This window comes from Zootoca vivipara, chromosome 2 (assembly GCF_965207765.1).
Source record: "Zootoca vivipara chromosome 2, rZooViv2.hap1.1, whole genome shotgun sequence".
NCBI classification, from domain to species: domain Eukaryota; kingdom Metazoa; phylum Chordata; class Lepidosauria; order Squamata; family Lacertidae; genus Zootoca; species Zootoca vivipara.
In genome coordinates, this window is record NC_142584.1 from 117,209,658 (window position 1) to 117,233,752 (window position 24,095).

Sequence of the window (24,095 nt, forward strand, 5' to 3'; positions counted from 1 at the left end):
ATTGCTGCTGCGCCTATCACTATGTCTTATTTTCGGGGTATGGCTTATATTCCTTGAATGCTTAAAAATCCTGCTATGGCTTATTTTATGGGTATGTCTTAAAATATGAGAAACAGGGTATATAACTTTTAGAAGACATCTGAAGGCAGCCCTGTATCGGGTGGTTTTTTATGTTTGATGTTTTACTATGTTTTTATAAATTCTGTAAGCCACCAAACAACAACAATTTTAATATTTACAGTGGTCCCTCGACTTACGAACTACTTGTCATCCGAAAGTTTCGACATCCGAACGGAAACAGTTGGCAGTTTTAGATGCGGTTTCCTCGACTTTCGAATTTAAATGCGGTTTCCTCGACTTACAAATTTTTTCGAATATTTTCCCCCAATGCATTCCTATGGGAAAAACCGCTTTTTCAACTTACGAACTTTTTGACCTACAAATGTGCATTCGGAACGGATTAAGTTCGTAAGTCGAGGGACCACTGTATAACCCTGCCCATCTGGTTGGGTTTCCCCAGAAACTCAGGGTGACTTACAGTATATATAAAAACATAGTAAAACATCAAATATTTAAAAACTCCTAATATGGCTATCTGTAGATAATGACCTCCACTGTAATAGGCAGTATGCTTCCGAATGAGAGTGGATCAAGGCTTTTAGAGGCCCCAAGCACTTAAAAGCTCTTGGTGCCTCTTGCGTATCTAATTCAAAATATAAACATTAACACATATATTAAGTAGAATAGAAACATAATCACCTGACCCCCCCCCAAATAAACATTAATAAACCGTAAAATAAAGATTGACTTTTTGAAATGAAGCAAACCGTACATTCACCTTCATCATTCATTACTACTTCCTTTCACAATTTTATTTTTTATTTATGCTTCTTTGACTCCATGCCGAACAAGTTCTGATCCCTGATTGAAATGGGTCAAAATATTAGCTTGACCCTAGGTCATGTGATCTCTGAACTGTTCCCCTGCTTGACTTATTAAAGCTTGCCAAGGGGTATGAGTGGGTGGATTCAGGAGTTGTCAATGCATCCTCATGGAAAAGGGTAGTCCTAGTTGTCTAGAAATTTGTGGTGGCTTTATCACTCCTGAAAATTTCCAATATGAGCCAATTGGTTTATGATGACTACTACTAAGTGATAGCTAGTACCGGTAGATTCTATGAGCTTGGAGCTTTTGCAATTGTCCTGCCACAAACCAGGGCTGGGTCTACATTAACAAAATGGTGTTCACTTTTTGTAGTTAGGTGTGCTTTTGTGTTCAGATCAGGCCTGAGTATGATAATGTAGCACTTGGGAATAAAGATGCAGCCCAGAAGCCCAGCACTGGAGGCCAACATAGAGAAAATCTGCACAGCTACCATGCATTTCCCCTTGGTGCTCAGGTAGGTGGGCACAAAGGACACCCACACACTGCAGAAGACCAGCATGCTGAAGGTGATCAGCTTGGCTTCATTGAAGGACCCTGGAAGCTTTCTAGCTAGGAAAGCCACCGTGAAGCAGATGGCCGCCAGGAAGCCCATGTAGCCAAGGACAGTGTAAAACATAGCAACAGATCCTTCATTGCATAGAAGGATGATCTCTTCAGCTTGGGAGTGCGTGTTGGAGTCTCGGAAGGGTGGGGAAATTCCCAGCCAGATGGTGCAGATGACAACTTGCATACTGGAACAGGAAAGGACAATGGAGTTGGCCAGACTCTTCCCCAGCCATCTCCTCACCTTGTTCCCTGGCTTTGTGGCCAAGAAAGCCAGAACCACAGTGATGGTTTTTGCCAACACAGAAGAGACAGCGAATGAAAATATGATGCTGAAGGCTGTTTGTCGGAGAAGGCAGGTCACTTTCCTTGGCCGGCTGATGAACAGGAAGGAGGACAAAAAGGAAAGCAGGAGGGAGATGAGGAGGATATAGGATAAGTCTCGATTGTTAGCTCTGACTATGGGAGTTTCCTTGTATTTAATGAAGATTCCGAGGACAACACCAGTGGTTAAGGAGAAGAAGTGGGCAAAGCAAACCAGGAGGATCCCCAAGGGTTCTTCATAAGTGAGAAATGTTACAGTCTTGGGGATACATTTGTCTCGTGCTTGATTTGCATGCTGATCTTCTGCGCATTTGGTGCAATGCTTTGCATCTGAAGAAAAGAAGGACTTCAGTATCACTAACAAAACTCTTACATCTGTAACTGTCTGTTTTTTGATACATTGGGAAACATCAGTAATAAATTAATAGATGATAGGATCTTGATTGTCTGGAGCAGGGGTCCCCAAACTTTTTAAACAGGGGCCAGTTCACTGTCCCTCAGGCACTGTAGGGAGCCGGACAATGATTTGAAAAAAAAAATTGAACGAATACTATGCACACTGCACATATTTTATTTGTAGTGCAGTGGCGGAGCTTCATGCTCCGGCACCGGGGGTGGGGCTGGCGCTCGTTCTGGGGGTGGGGTGCGCCTCCTGGAGGGGCATGGCATGCGTTCCGGGGGACGTGCATTTTGGGGGTTTGGCAGGCACCCGCGATGGCGCCCCTTGGAGCCCACCGCTCGGGGCGGCCCACCCCCACTGCCCCTATCTTCCTACACCCCTGTTAGTGCCTGCACATGGATCTCCCTCACCCCCTGGCCTTCCATGCCCCCATCCCCACAACCCAGCCTATACACATCTCCCTAACCCCCTTCCCCACGACCCAGCCTGTGCATGTGCTTCTCTAACCGATCCCCATGACCCAGCCCGCACCCATGTCTTTTTAAACCCATCCTCACGACCCAACTTGCACACCTGTCGTCCAACCCCAAATCCCCACACGCCAGCCTGCCAACAGGTCTCCTTACCCCCGATCCCCACGGCACGGCCTGCCCGGGTGTTGCCCGTCCCCACGACTCCTGACTTATTGCAGGGGCAGCACCTCTGGCGCATCACAAACTCCATGTCGTGGCAGATCGGGGGATCGGGGCTGGCACTGGGCCCTGGGGAGGCGAGGAGGGAGCCCCAGAAGGTGGGGGCGAGGACGCGGGGTGCTGCAACGCCATGAAGGCCCTCACGCTGGGCCCATCCTATGCACCGCCAGCCTCCGGGGCAGGGAGGTGGGTGGGGGGAGGCCTGACCTTTCCAGGTGATGCACTTACAGGCGGGCAAGGAGGCTGTGAGCGGGAGACAGGGCGCACGGGGTCTGGGGCGCACGGGGCGCCTCTCTGCTCCGCATTCCCCTCCCAACCCCGGGCGGGTAGGGTCCAGGACCCTGGCGGAGCGAATCCGGCCTGCAGGCCTTAGTTTGAGGATGCCTGTTCTGGAGTTTAAAAGCTTAAAAATGGGAATAACACCCTTCCAAATTTCGTTGGACTGTGGAGAATTTGTCTTCTTTCTGACATAAAGATTCATTTTTAATTGTTGAACACAAAAGATCAAACAAACTTTGGCATTTCAAACTATTTGATTTTTGTTTGTTTGTTACTACGATAGGGTTGCCATATTCAGGACAAGGTTACAGTAGAACCTCTACTTACGTCCCACTCTACGTAGGCAAACCCGGAAGTAAACATCAGGTTTGCCGTGATTCGCGCATGCGCAGAAGTGTCTGACGCTGCCTGAAGCAGTGCTGTACACAACAGCAGTGCTGTACACAACCAGGAGCGAGTCTCACTCTGCACAGGGCCCACATAGGGTTAACCTGAAAATGGCTCCTATCAGAATGTAACAGATGTCACAGCAAGGGAACCAGAGCCATAGCGGTAAGAGGGTTGGACCAGAATCTGGGAGACTAAGTTTTAAATTCCCATTAAACCATGAAGCTTCCTACATGACCTTGGGCCAATCACTTCCTCTCAGTCTATCCTACTTCACAGGGTTGTTATGGGGATTAAACGAAGAGGCAGAAAACCATATAGGTATAGTATTTTGAGCTCCCTAGAGAAAAGGTTGGATATAAATGCAATGAATAAATGAATGCAATGACCTTGCTGAAGTTCCCAGGCCACACAATGGCTTCCGGTTTAATGGAGAATTTTATGTCGGAGGATGTCTGTCCCTCGATGCTCCCAACTTTCTCTCTTCTCTGAGATCTATTGGGAAATACGACCCAGTTCATGATCTCAAAGTTGGCAGTCAGCTCCCCATTCTTATCAGAATACATCCCTCCTATGGATGAATTGGAAAGCCAAATTTCTTTCAAGAACGTGTGAAGCTAGAATGGCAGAGAAAACACCATAAGAGGTCCATATAATGAGAGTAAGAGATGAGAGTAAACTGTATGTTTAAACAAAAAAATTTCAGGGTGTTTCCTGGGCATACAATTGAAGTTGGAAATTTCATGAAGTTGGAAATTTTGTCTTGAAGTTGGAAATTTTGTCTTGTTTTCTTGGATAATTGAGGAAGGTTCCAGGCATCTTACCAATTTCATGAGAATTGTTCTAAATCAAGGACATCGAGGCAGAGACCTTGTGTCAGCTAAATGACAACCTTTTAGTCATTACAACTGGTCCTTTATCAGGTTTTTAATCCTCAGGGGATATGACTCAAATAAACATATATAAAGGACATGTCGTAGCAAGCACCTTGGAATGGTAAAAAGCTCGCATGTGTATTAATTAGCTTTAATCTATCCTATTGTGATTTCAACTTTCTATATGTTTCAGATTAAGGTTTTACGTTCTTTAGTGATAATTTCATTATTTTAGTTTTTTTCGTAAACAGCTCTGAGGGTTTTTTCAGCAGTCATGCAATATCCAAATGTTATGAAATAAAAATAGCAATTACTTAATTAAGCTTAATGAGAGAGAATACTCCTTACCAATTCTTCATAGCTCATTTTGTGCTTTGAAGGATTATTTCCCTAGCTTTTCTAAATTATCGATTTTAAAAAAATGATTTTAATTAATTTTCAAAGTACCGTAGAACTACAAAAATAGATGAACAATAAAAAAACTTATGAATATGTCCTACCAAAGAAAAGGCTTAGGAAACCTAAACATATTGGACAAATACAATGAGATAAGCTACAAAGAATGTAGACTCTGAAAACGATTCCAGAGATGGACAATGTATTTGCAAAAAAGTGGCGAGGGCAGACCTGCCATGGCTGCAGCCTTTGAAGTTCCAATCTGTCTCCTCCACCCGCCATTAACCTCTGTTTGGATCTGGATGAATATGCAGCATTTAGGGCCTGAGTCATAAGTTGGACACTGTAGAAAATGCCATAGCGGTCTTGAGACCAGATTGCCTCCATCTCCTCCTGGGACAAAGTCTCCCGTTGTTCCTTTTCTGTGCATCTTGTCCAACCCTCCATGGGCAGCACATTGTTTGAACATGAACAATTGAATGCTTTCTCCCAAAACTGGGCAGATGCAGATGCCGTTGCATATGAAAGTTGAGAATAGTAGCCATGTTCTCTCCTTTTTGGGGTATTCATTACAAAGGACAAAGAACCTTGGGCAGGTGGGAAAGTGTATATGTTGCCAAACAACATATCGTCAATGTCCTTAAGATCTGTTGTGATCCAGATTATCCCCTGAGATTCCCTCACTTGATAAATGCTTTGGAAAATCGAGAGTGGATAAATTCCGTGTTCAGAGTCCCCATAATAAACAAACACCTTGACTTTTCTCAGGTCCGAAGGTTTACAATGTAAGGAAGACATCGGTTGCAGGGTCAAAAGCCAATATTTTTCCAAGAAAGCAACACAAATCCCACTGCGGATCAGCAGAGGGGGGAAGGCATTCAGGAACCTTTCTCCATTGTCATTGTCCGGAACGAAGAGACCGATCCACGTCCACCCGAAATGCAGCAACAACTTGACAATCCCCATGTACTGGGTATCTTCTTTGGGGACCGATCATGAACAGCAGAGCCAAAACTGATCTAGTAAGAATAGGATTGGTGTCATGTTTTCAGGAATACAAAAAAACGGTCCCATCACATGATCAGGCCAAAGGCTCATCTAACCAGATGCTAAACAGATGCTTATAGGATGCCTGCCATGCCTCTGATGGAGGAATCATATTCGGAGGAAGACCTGGAGCTTACAGAGAAGAAAGTAGCTCCAATGGACATTGAGGCAGAGCAGGGCATCTGGGGCCCTCAGGGGTTATGGCACCCTAACCTCTTCCTAGAGTCACAACGGGCCACTACACAGAATGAGAGACAGAGGCTAAGCAGCTACAAAGTCTGGAGAAGAAGAAGAAGAGTTTGGATTTCATATCCCAATTTATCACTACCCTAAGGAGTCTCAAAGAGGCTAACAATCTCCTTTTCCCTTCCTCCCCCACAACAAACACTCTGTGAGGTGAGTGAGGCTGAGAGACTTCAGAGAAGTGTGACTAGCCCCAGGTCACCCAGCAGCTGCATGTGGAGGAGTGGAGACGCGAACCCGGTTCCCCAGATTACAAGTCTACCGCTCTTAACCACTACACCACACTAGCTCCCTGGAGGAGTGCAAGCAGCTAAACCTCTGTGTTCAGTTAGCTGCCAGACAGCCACTGGTCTGCCTGAGAAACAAGAACCCCTTAGCAGCCAGGGGCTACTTTTTACTACATCTTCCTATGACAGTCTGGGGAGGGAGACAGGAAGAGGCTGGGGGTTTTCTAAATTGCTTTCCACATTCTTAAATTGTAATTCCCCGCCCCCTTTGGTCTCTCTTTTTGCTTTTTGGGTGCCTTTCTTTTGTGTTTCCTGGAAAATTTGGCCCTTTGGATATTGCTGAAGTACATCTCCCATCAGTCTGCACAAGCATGGCTAATGGACGGAATGGTTATCTTTGTAGTCTAGAAAGCTTCTTGAAGGCATTCCTCAGCACTGCTAGAGAGATAGCAAAGAGGAATGAGACATAACTGATCTCTTCCCTTCCAATCCCTACCTGGGGTATTTTGTAGATGCCCAACATGCTTGAAATCTGGCTGGGGATTTCGGAAGAAGTTGCTTCAAAAACAGCCAACACGTTATTCTGTCTTCCACAGCTGTAACTTGGAATACTGTCTAGCATGGCATCGGCAGTTGTCCTGACATCAAAGGCAGCCTCATATATGCTATAGCCCAGGCTGACATTGGCTAAATGCTTAAGATGTCGGATGATCTCCTGGGTTGCAAACAAGATGGACAGGACTGGCGAGGTGGACCATGCTGACCAACTGCAAATAAATGAATACACAAAAAATCATTTTGGCCTCTTATTCCCCATTAAATGAAAACAACTTGCAACACTCCTTGCTCTACAAGAACGTCAGAAGAGCCTGCTGGTTTTATATCTAATGGGCCAAACTCTGCAGCTAGGAAGGAGCAGAATCTTGTCCAGATACTGCAAGAAGGAAAATAGTAGCATTTAGGAGAGCTTGAGCTAGGGCGAATTAGATTGAAATGATCACTTAGAGTTTCTTAAGTTCAGAAACTTGGCAGGAACTATTTACAGGATGAGAAGATAGGAAAGAGAGAAATGTCCTCTCTTGGGCTACCCACCTTAACTTCTGAGGCTGGTGGAACTACCTAGCAAGATTCCTATACTGATTTGAATGTTCCAGATAGTTTGAAGGGAAGGAGGTGGCCTCCTCACATTCTGATTGTTACACTTTCTTTGATCCCCAAATGCAAGATTGCACAGTGGATTTAATACTTACTTAAAATACGATGTAATCCAAATACACCTAACACTACCCGGGACATTTAATTTAGACAGTTCTGTTTGGAATACAGGAATAGGGGAAGCTGTCAAAGGCATTTTATACTTGACTAGGAAGAAACACCCTTTTTTGCATAAAAATACAAAATGAGACATGAGATGACCGACAGAGCTTTAGCTGCTGCCTTTGTATTAATGAAACTGAATTACAAAATAGTGAAACGGTTCAGAATTAACCTCTCTGTTAGCAGGATACCAAGGGGTCACTAGGTACTTGGTTGCTGACTCTCAATCCCCAAATCTTCTTCCAAAAGCAAGAGAGGGGCAATGGAGAGAGAAGGCTTTTATCAGAGATGGCCAGATATTAAATGATGTCTCTGGCAAACAGCCATAAATGTGAACGAAGGCTGGGGAACATAAAGTCACTTACGGAGGGACTTCCGGTCTGCCGCGCTGACTGAGAGGCACAGAAACCTTGAGCTCCGAGGTTTCTGGCTTGCGGAGGGGGGGGGAATTCCGCGGGGGCGATGCGGACCCCCGTAGAACCCCGGGTAGAGCGTCCCGGGGGAAAAATGCTCGGCGGAGCTCCAGGAGCGACTCCTCCGCTGCCTGGTAAGCTCGGAAGAGCCCCGAGAGCCAGCGGAGTCGCAGTCGCGGGAGCCATTTTGAGCACCAACGTTACCTCCAAGAAGCAATGCTCCAAGCCTACAGCCTGCAAGCGTTGGATTCTTCCTTTAAAAAGAAGAGATTTGGACCAAGTAAGTTAAAAACATTTGAATTGGACTGGATATTTGGCGCTGGGAGGAGGCGTAAAAAGAAAGTCAGTTGAGTAATGGACGATGCACTTGAGTAATGGACGATGCAGTAAAGCTGGGGAAAGCCCAGAAATCTTTCTTTTAAGAACTTTTTCCTGATGCAGAGTAAGGGAAAAAGATAAAATGTGTATAAATCTCTGCAAAAGACTGTGATTTGACAAGGGGAACCCCCCCCCCCGGTGAACCTAGAGTCGGGTCAAAGGAAGGATCGGCTAGCCGTCTTTGTGACGTCATAATGGAAAAGAATGTGATTGTTTATACAAGTCTGAGACTGAGAGCTGCAGATAAGTAAAAGAGGAGGCTTTAAAAAAATAGACTTTGAGGCTACTCAGTGTTGAATCCGAGACTGAATAATAAGAGAGAAAGTTAAAAATTAGAGGTTGGATCCAGTTCAGACGGGACTTTATTTGTTTTCATACTTGGAAAATATGAAACATGGACAACAATAACACCACTTCCTGCTCTGCCACAATTATGGAGGTGGAGAGCACCAATAGGAAGGAAGAGAAGGTTCTGGACTGTGAGAAGAATGGTACACCTTAGGACTTGATTTTGACAACAATTTTGGAAATGACAGAGGAGATTCGTAATCCTAAAGGTGTCCCAACAAGCATGGATGAGAGGACTGATGAATTAATAGAACTGAACTTTGAAACAGACGATCCACATGAATCTAGAGAGGAAGAAAAGGGAGAAGAGGAAGGACTAGAAGAAGATGCATGCTGTGATATGACTTTAGGGAAAATTCTGGAAATGGTAGAGGAGAACTGTAACCCCGAAGAAAACGCAACAATCATGGGAGAGCAGACTGCTGAACCAACAGAACTGATTTTTGAGACAGAAGAGGATGGAGAAGAAATCACTGTTCCACCGGTGGGAGAGGTGGAACAGGGAAGGGATGAAGAAGAAATCACTGTTTCACCGGTGGGAGGGGTGGAACAGGGAAGGGTCTTGATTCGAAAGCCCCTCAAAAAGGGGAAAAACAAAAAGGTGGTTACCCCAGCGAGAGAGGGGGAGAAGGAAGCAGGAGGGGGGGCAGAAAGAGAATGAGTTTGAAAATAAAGTGCTGGGAATACAGCGGGGGGGGGGGAAGGGTTGAGCAGAATTTAGATTGGGACAGAGCAGGAGTGGGGTGAGGGGGAATTGAGGTAATTTTTACAGGTCGATAAAACATGGTTTGAACTCGGAAAGCATCAAGGAGCTGGCTGAAATCTCTGGAGACACCGATTCCAGAAATCTCTGGAGACACCGATTCCAGGGGTAGATTTAGTTTTGAGGGTGGGAAGAAAAAGGGGGAAAAAGATTTTGAAAATTAATTTTGAATATTTTTGGGTAAAAGGGTAGAGAATATTGGTTAATAAAGGTAAAGAGAAGTATGAAGGGTAAATAGTTAAAAAGAAGTTACAAATTGGGAGAAATAATGTAATTTTAGATTTGGATACTGCAGCAATTAGTGAACAATAAGGAACTCAAGAAGGGGGAGTGAGGAAGTCCGAAATGCTTAGATTAGAAATTGAAAAAATATGATTATGTCTTTTTATTATTTTTGTGGGTTTTTTCTTTCTATTTTTTCTTCACTCTTCTATATAAAATGAATAAGAACTATTTATAAATAAGATATGAAAAGGGAGTTAAGATGTAATTTTATGATGTTTAGCTAAGATTTGGAAATGTTATGAGTTAACTATAATAGGATGGCAAGAAGGGGAAGTGAAGAACTTTGAAGAAATAAGATGTGATGATATTGTTCTGCATTTTTGTACCTTTTTTTGCTTAAATTTTTCGTTTTTCTTTTTTTCTTTATGTATAACTCAATAAAATGATTTTTGTTTAAAAAAAACATAAAGTCACTTACGTCTTAAAAGTATTTTTGGGAGGGATGGAGAACTTGAATGGGTAAGTTCTAGAAGCTCTTGGAAATATGACCCCACTCATGAGGTGGTCTCCTGGCCTGAAATAATTCAGCGGATCACTTTCCTCGTTCAGATTCAGGGGGCATTTTGCTTTCAGCATCCCACTGGCTCCATGGGGCATAAGCAGCACAAATAGCCACTTGCATTTTCTCCAAACCAAACCGCTAACATTCAGGGGGAGGCTTGCCGAATCATAAAACAGCAAACATATATAGAAAAGGTAAAAGGCTCCCCTTCCCCAACATATCACTCACAGTTTGAAGTGAAAATCTTCTCTCCAAATCGAAACCTGGGCACTCAGTGGCTGATTCATCTAGCAGGTTATCTTGTCCCATCAGTTCAGTACACGCCTGTTAAAGGTAAAGGTAAAGGACCCCTGACAGTTAAGTCCAGTAGCGAACGACTCTGGGGTTGCAGCGCTCATCTTGCTTTACTGGCCAAGGGAGCTGTTTGTCCGCAGACAGTTTTTCTGGGTCATGTGGCCAGCATGACTAAGCCACTTCTGGTGAAGCCAGAGCAGCGCACGGAAACGCCGTTTACCTTTCTGTCGGAGCGGTACCTATTAATCTACTTGCACTTTGACGTGCTTTCGAACGGCTAGGTTGGCAGGAGCAGGGACCGAGCAATGGGAGCTCACCCCATCGCGGGGATTCGAACCGCCGACCTTTCGATCGGGCAGCCCAAGAGGCTCAGTGGTTTAGACCACAGCGCCACCAGGTCCAAATTCAAATCCATCCTAAGAAACAGAAGAACTTCTGTGCACAGTGACTGCATCGGAGAGTTGCTGATACGTGCAGTGCTTTGCACACAGCGCCTCCTGCCTCTCCCATTTCATTCGGAGTGTGAGGTTGGCATCAGGCGATCTGCAAGTGATGCTCACTGCGGGTGAAGCAGGGAGACCTTGCAAGAACGATTACTCTCAAATCATTCTTATTTATGCTGTGCGACTGGACTCCGCTAACGTGGAGGTTGCTTTCGGCATGGCGGAAAGAACCGGATGTCCAAGGCATAGCTAATCCTTCTTCTTCTCCTTTGGTGATCCCTTATAGATGAGTAAGATAGTCTTCCATAAACACAGTCTTAACAAGGAGCCCATAAGTGACTGTGGAGGTCAATTCTGGATCTACATGTCCTTCCACAGTGGGGACATTGGTTCACTAAATATTTCAATGCAAAGCATGCTATAAAACAAAATAATACAAAGCGAAGGAATATAAGCACAGTCTAAAACCTGAATATAAGCTGCACCCCCCCCCCAATTCCAACCATGCGGTGCTTTTAGATGGAGAATGAACGATGCTTTAATGAGAAATGAAAAATTAATAAAGGAGGCCCAAAAAACCCTGAAAGACTATTTCAAGATAAATCTGAGAACAGAAACGGATAAAAGGGTGATCTGGGACGCAAGCAAAGCTGTCATGCGAGGATTCCTGATACAACAAAATGCAATAAGGAAAAAACAACAGAATGAGAAAAAAGAAAAAATCTTGGAACAATTAAAAGAAAAGAAAAAGATAAGAAATTAAGAACAGACCCAAAGAATCAACAATATCAGAAAAGTATAAAGTTATTACAAGTTCAATATTCACAGCTATTAAACCAGGAAATTGAAAGGAAGATTAAAATGATGAATCAAAAAACTTTTGAATTAGCTAATAAATGTGGGAAATTGCTTGCTTGGCAGCTGAAGAGACGACAGAAGATGAACACGATTATAAGTCTAATGAAGGATGAGGAAATAGTACAGAACCCTGCTGAAATAAGGCGTTGTTTCCGGAATTATTACAAACAATTATATAAGAAAGAAAAAGACCAGATGGCAAGGATCAAACAATTTCTGGGGAAGAATGGATTGCAAAAGATCCCATTAGAAAAGAAAAATTTACTCAACTATAAAATAACAACCCAGGAGATAGAATATGCAATAGGACAAATGAAGATAGGGAAAGCACCAGGACCAGATGGACTTTCAGCAAAATACTACAAAGTATTAAAGTATTAAAGGACTGGTTAGTAGAACCGCTGAAGGACGTGTGTAATAATATTTTAAGAGGGGACAAAGCACCTGACACCTGGAAATATGCCTATATAACTCTGATACTAAAACCAGATACGGACAGAATGCAAATGAAGAACTACCGCCCCATCTCCTTGTTAATTGTGGATTACAAAATTTTTGCAAATATTTTGGCTGCAAGATTTAAGAAAGTATTGAAAGATCAGATTCATCAAGATCAAGCAGGCTTTCTGCCTGCAAGACATATGAAAGATAATATCAGAAACATCATTGATATTTTAGAGCGATTGGAAGTAAAGATCAATACTAAAGCTGTGTTAATGTTCATAGATGCAGAAAAAGCCTTTGATAATATTTCATGGAGTTTTATGACACAGAATTTGGAAAATATGGAGGTAGGGCAAGGATTTATCAATGGTATGAAAGCAATTTATTCTGACCAGAAAGCAAAGATCATAATTAATAATATAGTCTCAGAGGAAATTAGAATTGAAAAGGGCACCAGGCAAGGGTGCCCACTTTCCCCTCTTCTTTTCATTTCAGTCCTGGACGTTTTATTGAATATAATTAGGAAAAATGAGGTGAAAGGAATTGTAGTAGGCACAAAGCAATATAAATTAAAGGCCTTTGCTGATGACCTAGTATTGACATTGCAGGATCTAGAGTTAAGTATAGTGAAAGTGATGGAATTGATCCAGGAGTTCGGACAGTTGGCAGGATTTAAATTAAATAAAATAAAAACTAAAGTTTTAGGCAAAAATTTATCAACAGATGAAATTAATAAACTGCAAAACATTACAGGGCTGACTTTTCTGAAGAAGGTGAAATACCTAGGGGTGAATATGACTGCGAAGAATATTAACTTGTTTAAAAATAATTATGAAAAAGTATGGAAAGAGATAAAGCATGATTTAGAAGGATGGTCAAATTTGAAATTATCCATGATGGGTTGTATTTCTGTCATAAAAATGAATGTATTGCCAAAAATGTTATTCTTATTTCAAGCATTACCTATTGTTGATAATGTTGCATGTTTCAAAGAATGGCAAAAGGTATTATCAAAATTTATCTGGCAAGGGAAAAAACCAAGAATTAAATATAAACTCTTAATGTTAAGGAAAGAGGAGGTTTTTCCCTACCAGATTTGAAGTTATATTTTGAAGCAGCAGCCTTTTGCTGGCTAAGAGAATGGTTTGTTTTAGAAAATGATGATATACTCGACTTGGAAGGTCATGACAATGCGTTTGGTTGGCATGCATACCTTTGGTATGATAAGGTTAAGGTCCATAGAGGTTTTAAAAGTCATATTATTAGAAAAACTTTGTACAATGTATGGAACAGGTATAAAGATTTGCTAGAACCAAAAACACCCAGATGGATTTCACCGGCAGAAGCTAAAACTAAAAAAAGATTGAATATGTCAACAAAATGGTTGAGATATAGGGATATCTTATTAGAAGACGGTGACCAGATAAAGCTAAAACCATATGAGGTGTTGAAGAGTAAAGTAAATGATTGGTTTCAATATTATCAAATTAGGGACTTCCGGTTGGTCGTGATGCCATGGCGGTCGGAGGTCCGTTCAGCTGAGTGGACCTTGGCACTTTGGAGCAAGGGAAAACCGCTACAGCGAAAGCGGATTCCCTTAAAATCCTCAAGTCGAGTGTCTTGGGGCCAGATTTGTCTGGCGGTGCGTCCATAACGGCTCTCCCCCCCCGGAAAGGCTCGGTTTCTGAGCCCCCGAGAGCGGTGGGATTGGAGCTGCGACGCGGCAGACATTAGACCGCTAACTCCAGGGTGCGACGCTGCAGGACTGCATGGCTACAGCGGCCAATTCTCCCAAAGATTCGGACAAAATGTGAGTCGGTCTTATCAAATCTTAATTTGGATGCGAATTTGGACAATTGAGACAGGGAAGAGATTTAAAAATGGGAGTCGGTCTCTACCCATTGAAGAATCGGGAGGCGGTGTGTGAACCCGAAGCCAGGGAGGAAAAGTTATAGAACATTAATAACCACCAAGGAAAGACTAGAACTTCCCCACCGGAGGCAGGGCGAAGGGGGAAAAGATTTTAATAAAAAAGACCCTGCAAAAGCAAGAGGTTACGTGGGGGAAATTCCTCTGCAACCCGGGACTCAGCACCCCAGGAGAGCCGGTGAGGTACTGAAGTTTGACAGCTGTCAAAAATAAAGTTTAAAGGATTAGGTTGCTAAGAGAAGAGATCGCATTATCAGAACTTTGGGATTTGCTTTTTGGCCATGTTGGATTCTTTTTCTACCGGAAGCCTGAGACTCCATTGCTCTTTGTTCTCTTATCTCTGCCTCTGACAGAGAAGAAATGTCAACATCCGGAGCAGCTGTTTTCCAGACAAGAGTGTTAAACCTGTTAAAACTGGTGGAGGGCTTAGCAATTGGGCAACAACAGTTCAGCGTACAGTTAAGAGACTATAGACAGCAGTGCCAGGAATCGAACAAAGTTCTGCAAAAAGACTCAGATAATGGGAAACTAATTCCTGAGGACAAACAAGATGGGGAAGAGGAGGAAGAAGAGGATGCCCAACAAGAAGAAATGGAAGATCAGGACTGCTACAACAGTCCTGAATCTGCCTAAATGGAGGAACAAGAACTGAAATTGACGTCATGGGAAACATGGGAAATTGTGAATAGGCAAGGGAGGGAGTCCGGGGAGAGGAAGGGGCAGAAGGAGGAGAAGATAAATTTTGGGGTGGTAAAATGGGACAGAATGGGAGTGGGATGAAGATTGTTTGAAGCACAAGCAAGGTAGAAAAAATGGAAATGGAATATGGATTGTTTTACGGATTTGCTGTATCAAATGGGGGGGAAAGTCTCAGGGGAGGAGGAATTAGAGATTAATCAAGGATAGAAATTAATACAAAGGAAATAGTCAAGGGATTAATTCTATGAAAATTTTCTTGGGAGGAAGATTAGGCAAGGGTAGAAAAATAAGATATTTGGTACACAAAAAATATTTTAGGAGGGGGAAAATAGTGGTTTTTTAGCTATTAGGAAATGATAATTTGTTTAGATAGTTTGGTGGCCCACAGTCTCTTTCCTCTCTCAGCTCTGGGGCTTCTTGGTGGCAGGGAGGAGTCTTGGAGGGGAGGGGGGAGGTTGTGAAAAACCAAGCTATAAAATGGAGCATCTTCAAATGCCCGCCACCCATGGGGCCCTTTGTGGCAGAGGGGGCTCTGTGGGATAGGGGGGAGGGAGAAGATGTATATAATGTGAGTTAAAATAAGAGTTAAAGTACAAAGATAATGATCAGCTGTTGGAATTGAGGTCTAAAAAGTTTGACTTGAAACTTTAATAATGAAACCGCTATTAATAGTAATGAAAAATTATGAAAATCAAGAGGGAAAGATTGGGGGAAGTCACCAAAACAATGTTAAGTAATTAAGGATTGAATTTATGATATTTTTATTTTATTTTTTTTCCTTTCTTTCTTTTTCTTTCTTTCTTTTTTTCTGTTCTTTTTAATCTTTTTTTTTTTTGTAAGAAGTGTATGGAAGTCAGCTCGGCGGATACCCAGCCCTATCTTCCCCTGTGACTCGGTCCCACTGGTGGCAGAAGTGGGATCGAGGGGGGAAGGGGGGAGGGGAGAAACCCAGGTACAAAATGGTCCGCCTTTGGCTATCCGCCCCGCATGGAGTTCTCTTGTGGCAGGGGGGAGCTTGTGGGGGACGGTGGATGAGGGTGGTTGAATATGATTATGTATCTTCTGTGTTTACTTTGCAAAATTAATAAAAATTTATTATAAAAAATATTATCAAATTAATGAATTGTTCAAAATGGATAAAAATGTTGGTTTTCAAATGCAAAAGTCGAAATTGGAAACAGAATTGTTAGATTCAAAAAGTAAAAATTTATCAAAAATGTATAATGTATTGTTGGAATGGCATACAAAAGACGAGCAAACAAAATGTGTGATGATAAAATAGGCAAATGATGTAGGGCACAACATCATGGTGGAGGATTGGGAAAGGTTATGGAAGCAAAACATGAAATTTACCGCGTGTACAGTTTTAAAAGAAAATTTAATGAAAATTATGTATAGATGGTATCTGACTCCGGTAAAGTTAGCTAAGATTTATCATAAACAAGATAATAAATGCTGGAAATGTAAAAAACAAGAAGATACCTTCTTCCACATGTGGTGGACGTGCCCCCAAGTGAGAGACTTCTGGGGAAAGATTTATAATGAATTGAAAAAATAATAATAATAATAATAATAATAATAATTTATTATTTATACCCCGCCCATCTGGCCGGGTTCCCCCAGCCACTCTGGGCGGCTTCCAACAAAACAGAAATTCTAAAATACAGAAATCCATCAAACATTAAAATACAGAAATCCATTAAACATTAAAAGCTTCCCTAAACAGGGCTGCCTTGAGATGCCTTCTAAAGGTCTGGTAATTGTTGTTCTCTTTGACCTCTAGTGGGAGGGCATTCCACAGGGTGGGTGCCACTACCGAGAAGGCCCTCTGCCTGGTTCCCTGTAACTTGGCTTCTCGTAGTGAGGGAACCGCCAGAAGGCCCTCGGAGCTGGACCTCAGTGTCCGGGCAGAACGATGGAGGTGGAGACGCTCCTTCAGGTATACCGGACCGAGGCCGTTTAGGGCTTTAAAGGTCAACACCAACACTTTGAATTGTGCTCGGAAACGTACTGGGAGCCAATGTAGGTCTTTCAGGACCGGTGTTATGTGGTCTCGGCGGCCGCTCCCAGTCACCAGTCTAGCTGCCGCATTCTGGATTAGTTGTAGTTTCCGGGTCACCTTCAAAGGTAGCCCCACGTAGAGCGCATTGCAGTAGTCCAAGCGAGAGATAACTAGAGCATGCACCACTCTGGAGAGACAGTCAGTGGGCAGGTAGGGACTCAGCCTGCGTACCAGATGGAGCTGATAAACAGCTGCCCTGGACACGGAGTTGACCTGTGCCTCCATGGACAGCTGTGAGTCTAAGATGAAAAACACTTTCGTTAAGAAACCAGAGGCCTTCTTACTTGGGATAACGGGGGATGATATCCCTAAGAAAGATGTTGTTGTTTTTCTGTATGCCACAACAGCAGCAATAATATTATTGGCAAAGAATTGGAAGAATGAAGAATTACCAACTGTGGATGAATGGCAGAAGAAGTTGATAGAATATATGGAACTGTCTGAGTTGACGGGGAGACTTCAGGATCGGAGTGAAGAAGCAGCGGAAGAAGATTGGAAGAAATTTAAAATTTATTTGAAAAATAAGCGTATAATAGACTGAGTTAATGGAAGTGAGGGAGACACAAGGAGGTTGTAGATAATACAAGGGTAGTGATAGAAGATAAGGGTAAATTAATTAAGAAGTAAGATATAGATTGAGTTTACAAGGATAAGACATAAAAGATAGAGTAATAAGGTAATATTGAAGTAATAATTCGAGTTTATATAAGATTTAGAACTTACTAAGTATGAAATACAAAGAACCGCAGCAGGAGGTGGAAAGAGGAAGTCAATTAGATTAGAAATAAGGGTTATAAGTAAGAAATTTTGTTTTTGTATTTTTGTATTTTGTATTTTTTGTGTTTTGTGTTTTTTTGTTTTTTATGTTTTTGTTGTTTGAAAAAATCTTTACTAAATACATTTATAAAAGAAAAAGAAAAAGAAGCCACTGCTGCTGTCGAGGAGAAAGAAGTAGGAGGAGGGTACTGGGAGGGCCAGGGAGTCTGCGAAGGACCGAGCAGCCTAGCCTAGGCCCGATCCGATCCTCCCTCCCCAGTGGCCTAGTGCAATAGGGGCAGGCCATGGCCTAGGGGGAAACCGTGTGCCTGTGGACAGGGCCTGCTCTAGATACAGTCCCGGTGGTGCGGGGCGCCGGGCCAGCAGGTGGGGCGCTGCTCGGCGAAGCCGCGCGGAAGCCATGCTGCGCGCTGCGAGGGCGGGGGCGCCGGAGCGATCCCTGTGCCTCAGTGCCAGGGCGCCCGACCTGCTTGAGACTGCCCTGCCTGTGGACACTCTGGGAAAAGTGGGTGCAGCGCAGGCCTTCCCGGCTGAAAATAATTTTCTCTCTATTCTTATTCTTATTCTTATTAAAGGGGATTATTATTGGGGTGAAGGAAAACTTGTTGCTATCCATATAATCCACATCATTGTTATAAGAATTCTAAGGTCTCAAATATAAAATAAATGTTCATAAATATACAGTGGTGCCTCGCTTAACGAATGCCCTGCTTAACGAAATTTCCGCTTAACGAAAGGATTTTTCGAGGGGAGGTTGCCTCGCTAGACGAATTCATTTTATGAAAAATTCGTCTAGCGAATCGCGGTTTCCCACAGAAATGCATTGAAATTCAATTAATGCGTTCCTATGGGCAAAAAAAAATTCTAAAATGCATTCAATGCATTCCTATGGGATCCGCTAGACAAATTTTTTGTTATAAGAAAAGACCCGTGGAACGAATTAAATTCGTCTAGCGAGGCACCACTGTACAAACACATAGGCAAACACATAGATAAGTATATAAGCCATGTGTTTGAAATACATAGATAAGTATATAAGCCACGTGTTTGAAATAGTAAAGGAGAACAACCAGGGGCATTGCTAGCCAGGGGCATTGCTAGCCGCCCCATTACCCAGGACGGCAAACGCGGAGGAACCCCCGGGGGCAGGGCGCCCCTCCGCAGTGTCACGACGTCACGACGCATTTGTCGTGATTTCATGACGCTCTCCCTGGGTGGAGTTGAGGGGCGGGCCAGCGAGGGCGTCCCAAGAAGCGCCGCCTCACTGGCCCATCCCTCAACTTCACCCAGGGAGAGTGGGCACAGTCAGTCCGATCGGGTGCCGCTGGTGTGCGGCGGATCCACGGAGCACCTCTTACACTCAGCGGCCTGTTAAGGGGTGCCGCGGGAGAGCAGCACCCCGTAAGGGATGCCGAGCGCGAGCGGAACACCGTGGAGCTGCCGCACGCCAGCGGCACCCCATTGGACTGCACAAGGCTGTCGCCATGACACCCATCAGGCTGTCATCCGGGGCTTAACGCCCTCCGTGCCCCCCGCTTGCTCCGCCCCTGAGAACAACCCTGAAGCCATAATTGACCTCAAATATTTCTCTGTAGGGAGGAAGGAAATGGGAGAAGTAGGGGCTTATACCTCCCCTTTCAAATACAGTCTGGCAAGTATCTGTGAAGTTGAGCACACTATCAATATGCATAAGAGATTCAGGAACTAAGTATTTGCCATCTCAAAGGAATGGCAAGGCTACCCAGAAAATGCAATCGAGAAAGGCAATAACAGATATCTTGGCAGACAGGAGAGAAGCAACATTCTCAAATTTCTGCCTCCTTCAGTGATGTATGTATGGTGTTTGGAGGGTGGTCTTGGGCTTAAGGGTGGGCAATTTCAAAAATCTATATAGCGGTTTGTGCACCATTGTTCAGGGTTCTTCCTCCCTCTTGCGTGTGGTGAGTGGGGACCCTGTTGCAACAGTTTATTTCCTTTAATAAAGATCAGGCTTACTAGCTGCCTTGCTTTCAATATACTCTGGTTGGCCTCTGGACTCTATAGAGGTTCTGGCATATCCCATAAGGGAAAGAGACCAGTTTTTCTTACAGGAGTTTATAAACTTGGATCATGTCCTGCCTTACAAGTCTTGGTCCATCATAACTGTTCTGTAGTTTCCGGGATATTACTGAAGTTGAAGTTTCCTCAAGTTTAGCAGGCCCCAAATTGGCAGCCCCATCTGTGAGTTCTCACAAACATGCTTTGCTCTCACTCTGCCCCTGCCCATTGAGTCACACACTGATGCCAGGGAGGTGGACATTCTGAACATTATAATTATCAAAATCATGGTGATTTATTTATCTAGTCCAGGGATTTCACCATTGATGGACTATGAGTCCAAAAATAATACAACTATCATAATCACAGGCAGGGTGATTATTGTCACAAGCCTGAAAAAAGAACCAGGATATAACTATCTGAAGCCTGGCCTGAGAGATTTGGGGTAGGTAGAGCTGCTTTCTGTGGGAGATTTCCTTTGTCTACCTTTGCTTGAAGCTATTTTAGGAGACCAGGTGTGCTACTAATGTCCTTGCTGTCACAAGAGTGTATGACTCTTGCAGGCATAGCCAGAATGATATTACTTCTGCTGTTATTTCTGCTGCTAATGCCCCATAGGGTCAGTGGGATGCTGAAAGCAAAATGTCCATTAAATCGGAAAAAGAATCACGACCCGTTGAATTATTACAAGCCAGGAGACCACCTCATTAGTGGGGTCATAGTACAAGGTGCTGTTGTGATGAACAAACCTGACTTTTTCCAGCACCCCAGAAACCCTGTTATGTTGTAAGTGACTGTATCTTACCCACCCTGCATTCACAATCACTGCTGTGTGCAAGAGATAGCACCTGTTTTCTGGCCATCCCTGATAAACCCTTCTCCCTCCTTTGCCCATCTATTGAGTTTGAAAGAAGGTTTGGTTATTGAGAGGCAGCATCTAAGTGCCTCTTGGCCTCTTGGTATCCTGCAAACTGGGAGGCTGATTCTAAACACTTTATTTTTGGCTGCTTCAGTTTAATTAATACAAAGGCAGCATCTAGGGAACAGCTGATCATCTCTTCTCCTGCTTCTTGGGTGTGTTGTCAAACTTCTGCAACTTGTTCAGGTCCTGTTGAATCGAATTGTTGGCCCAGGCTGGGAATAAATTGGACAAGATTTTGACTGTCAATTGCTCCATTTGTGGGGTGCTGCTAAATGCAGGCTTTTCTCTACAAAACATTTACCAAACTATAGTGCTGGTTGGAGTGAATCAGACTACAGTACATTTGGTTTTGGGGTGTAAACTAGAAACCCCGGTTTGATGTATGAATTACTTGGTTTGTGGGGAGAAGAAGTGGCTTCAAGAAAGGCTAGCTAAGTGGGCTGGGGAAATTGTTGGAACAACTTCACAAGTCCCGTTGAGTTTGGGAACAGGTGCTACTCATTATGAATTCCTTAATCTTGACCTTCTTCTCAGCCATGATTTAATGTTGCTACGGAAGGTAAATGGCGTTTCCGTGTGCTGCTCTGGTTTCGCCAGAAGTGGCTTAGTCATGGTGGCCACATAACCTGTAAAAACTGTCTGCGGACAAACTTCGGCTCCCTTGAACAGTAAAGTGAGATGAGCGCCGCAACCCCAGAGTCGTTCGCGACTGAACTTAACTGTCAGGGGTCCTTTACCTTTACTGTTGGAAAACAGAAAAAGCATTTCCTTCTTCTGTGCATGGGATACGTAAAACCACATTAGGCCACTCCTTGTCTCGCAACCTAGCCAGCAGTTGTTTGAAGCCACTATGTCTATGACAACTCTGCCTATGAAACCTGAGAGATTCTGTTTCTTGTCCTCTCCGGACAAAATGTCTGCTATTTCTCTCTCTCTCCCCCCCCCCCATCTTGTCAATAGTTCCTGTGAAGTCTCTGAGCTCCAGAAACTGTAAGTTATCATTCAAATCAAATTCACACAAGCTGCAAGTTCTCCTAAAAACTATTTATTTCCTTGTTGGAGCACCTGGACAAGTTTGTACTCCTTCAAGTGGACGGTTGAAACAATGGTTTGTTTATTCATTTATTTGCAGTTCAACATTAGACAACCCTTCTTTCTTCCTGTCCCCGTTATTTGCCATTCAAGAGATCAACCAGAATCCTCAGCTTTTACCCAATGTCACCCTGGGCTACAACATCTATGAGGCTGCTTTTGATGTCAGAACAACAGCTGATGCCATGCTAGACAGCATTCCAAGCTACAGCTGTGGAAGACAGAGTAATGTTATAGCTGTTTTTGAAGCAACTACTTATGAAATTGCCAGCCAGATTTCAAGCATGTTGGGCATCTACAAAATGCCCCAGGTAGGTCTTTGGAGGGGATTGGAGACCGGCTATGTTTCCTTCCTCTTTTCTATATCTCTGCCAATGTTGAGAAACCCCTTCACCCCTCCAGAGGTTTCTGAACTGCCAAGCCATCCATTCCTGGCCATTCACCATCCTTGTGGGGATTGATGGGACTTGTAGTTCAGCAACATCCTGAGGGCCAAATTTTCCCAATCCCTGCTCTCCATGGAACACAAATAACAAGCACCCAACAAGGGAGATCATAGAAAGAATTTAACATTTTAAAAAAGTGGGAACTGATTTGGAAAGCCCTCAGTCTCTTTCTCTCACCCTCACCTGACTGATATAGGAAGTAGTAGTTTCATCATAGTTCAATATAGTTTCTTGCTCCCCAAGAGTTCTTCTTTCTTAAGAAGACCAATGGTTGTCTAGAAGCTAATTGAGCATAGAGATAAAGCTTCATGCACTCCTGCAGACCATGTCCCTGCTTAGCTTCTGTCTCTGCCTCTCCTTCTGTGAAGTTGCCCATTGTGATTCTAGGAAGAGGTTGGAATGCTTCCCAGAAGCAACTGGTTAGCCACTGTGAGAACAGGATGCTGGATTGGATGTCACATTATCATTGGCCTAATCATGTGACAGGGCCTTTCTTTTGTATTCCTGAAAACAAGACACCAATCCTTTTCTTACTAGATCACTTTGGGCTCTACTGCATATGATCTCAAGGAAAAAAAACAGTTTCCTTTTATCTACTGGATGGTCCCAAAAGAAAAAGCCCAGTACAGGGGGATTGTCAAGTTGCTGCTGCAATTTGGATGGACTTGGGTTGGTCTCTTTGTTCCAGACGATGACAATGGAGAAAGGTTCCTGAGTGCCATCAAACCTCTGCTGCTCCACAGTGAGATTTGTGTTGCTTTCTTGGAAATAATTCCTTTTTCCATCCAGTTGATGCCATCCTTACGTTGTAAACCATCTCTCTTGAGACAAGTCAAGGTTTTTATTTACTATGGAGACTCTGAACATTCAAGTTATATAATCACATACTTACAAAGCTTAAAGGAAGTGAGGAGATCTCAGGGGATAGTCTGGATCACAACGGATGTTCAGGACATTGACGAGATTTTGTTTTGTGGTTTTCCTTACAACACGCCTGGCCAAGGTTCTTTGTCCTTTGTAAGGAATACACCAAGACAGACAGAATGTAGCTACTATACTCAACTTTCATACAAATCTGAACCGTTTTGTCAGAGAGCATTCTCTTGTTCGTGTTCAAACAATGTGGTGTCTATGGAGGGTTGGACAAGATGCACAGAACAACCGGGAACTTTGTCCCAGGAGAAGATTGAGGCAATCTGGTCTCAAGATCGCTACAGCACTTACTACGGGATCCAACTTGTTGCTCAGGCTTTAAATGCTGCATATTCATCCAGATCAAAATCGAGGTTAATGGTGGGTAGAGGAGACAGATTGGAACGTCAAAGGTTGCAGCCATGGCAGGTCTGTCCTCTCCCCTTTTTTGCAAATAACTTGTCCATCTCCGGAATCTTAATTGGAGTTTATATTTTTGTAGTTTATCTCATTGCGATTATCTTTAGTTGGACGTCTTGAGAATTTTTTGTTATTTTTCATCTATCTTTATAGCTGTACTATACTTTGAAACTAATTAATAAAGAAAAGTATGGGGAAATATTGCTTCACAAAATAGGATTTTATAAATACTTAAGGAGCATTCACTCACATTAATATATATTTTCATAAAATGTATATATCGCTTGACTGATGAAAAAACAGTTTACAAAACTGTTACAATAATAAAATTAGTAGAAAGACATTTAAAACACTAATTTGAACCCTATATTTGAAACCTATAGAAGGTTGAAATCA

At 43.2% G+C, this 24,095-nt stretch overlaps 3 protein-coding genes across 3 annotated transcripts in view; all 3 read right to left on the reverse strand.

The window, feature by feature from the left end:
- LOC118080166 (major histocompatibility complex class I-related protein 1-like) overlaps window positions 1–24,095 on the reverse strand; it is a 194,200-nt gene that overhangs the window by 13,500 nt on the left and 156,605 nt on the right. The window lies entirely within an intron of this gene.
- Window positions 1,175–2,935, reverse strand: LOC148687168 (vomeronasal type-2 receptor 26-like). Its single transcript, XM_088664366.1, has 2 exons — window positions 2,839–2,935; window positions 1,175–2,142 (listed from the first exon to the last, which is right to left on the reverse strand). Exons 1-2 carry the CDS (start codon window positions 2,933–2,935, stop codon window positions 1,175–1,177), a joined length of 1,065 nt encoding a protein of 354 aa, XP_088520492.1.
- Window positions 3,864–19,055, reverse strand: LOC148687169 (vomeronasal type-2 receptor 26-like). Its single transcript, XM_088664367.1, has 5 exons — window positions 18,984–19,055; window positions 8,041–8,219; window positions 6,855–7,125; window positions 5,073–5,828; window positions 3,864–4,187 (listed from the first exon to the last, which is right to left on the reverse strand). The coding sequence occupies exons 1-5, from the start codon at window positions 19,053–19,055 to the stop codon at window positions 3,864–3,866; spliced, it is 1,602 nt and encodes a 533-aa protein (XP_088520493.1).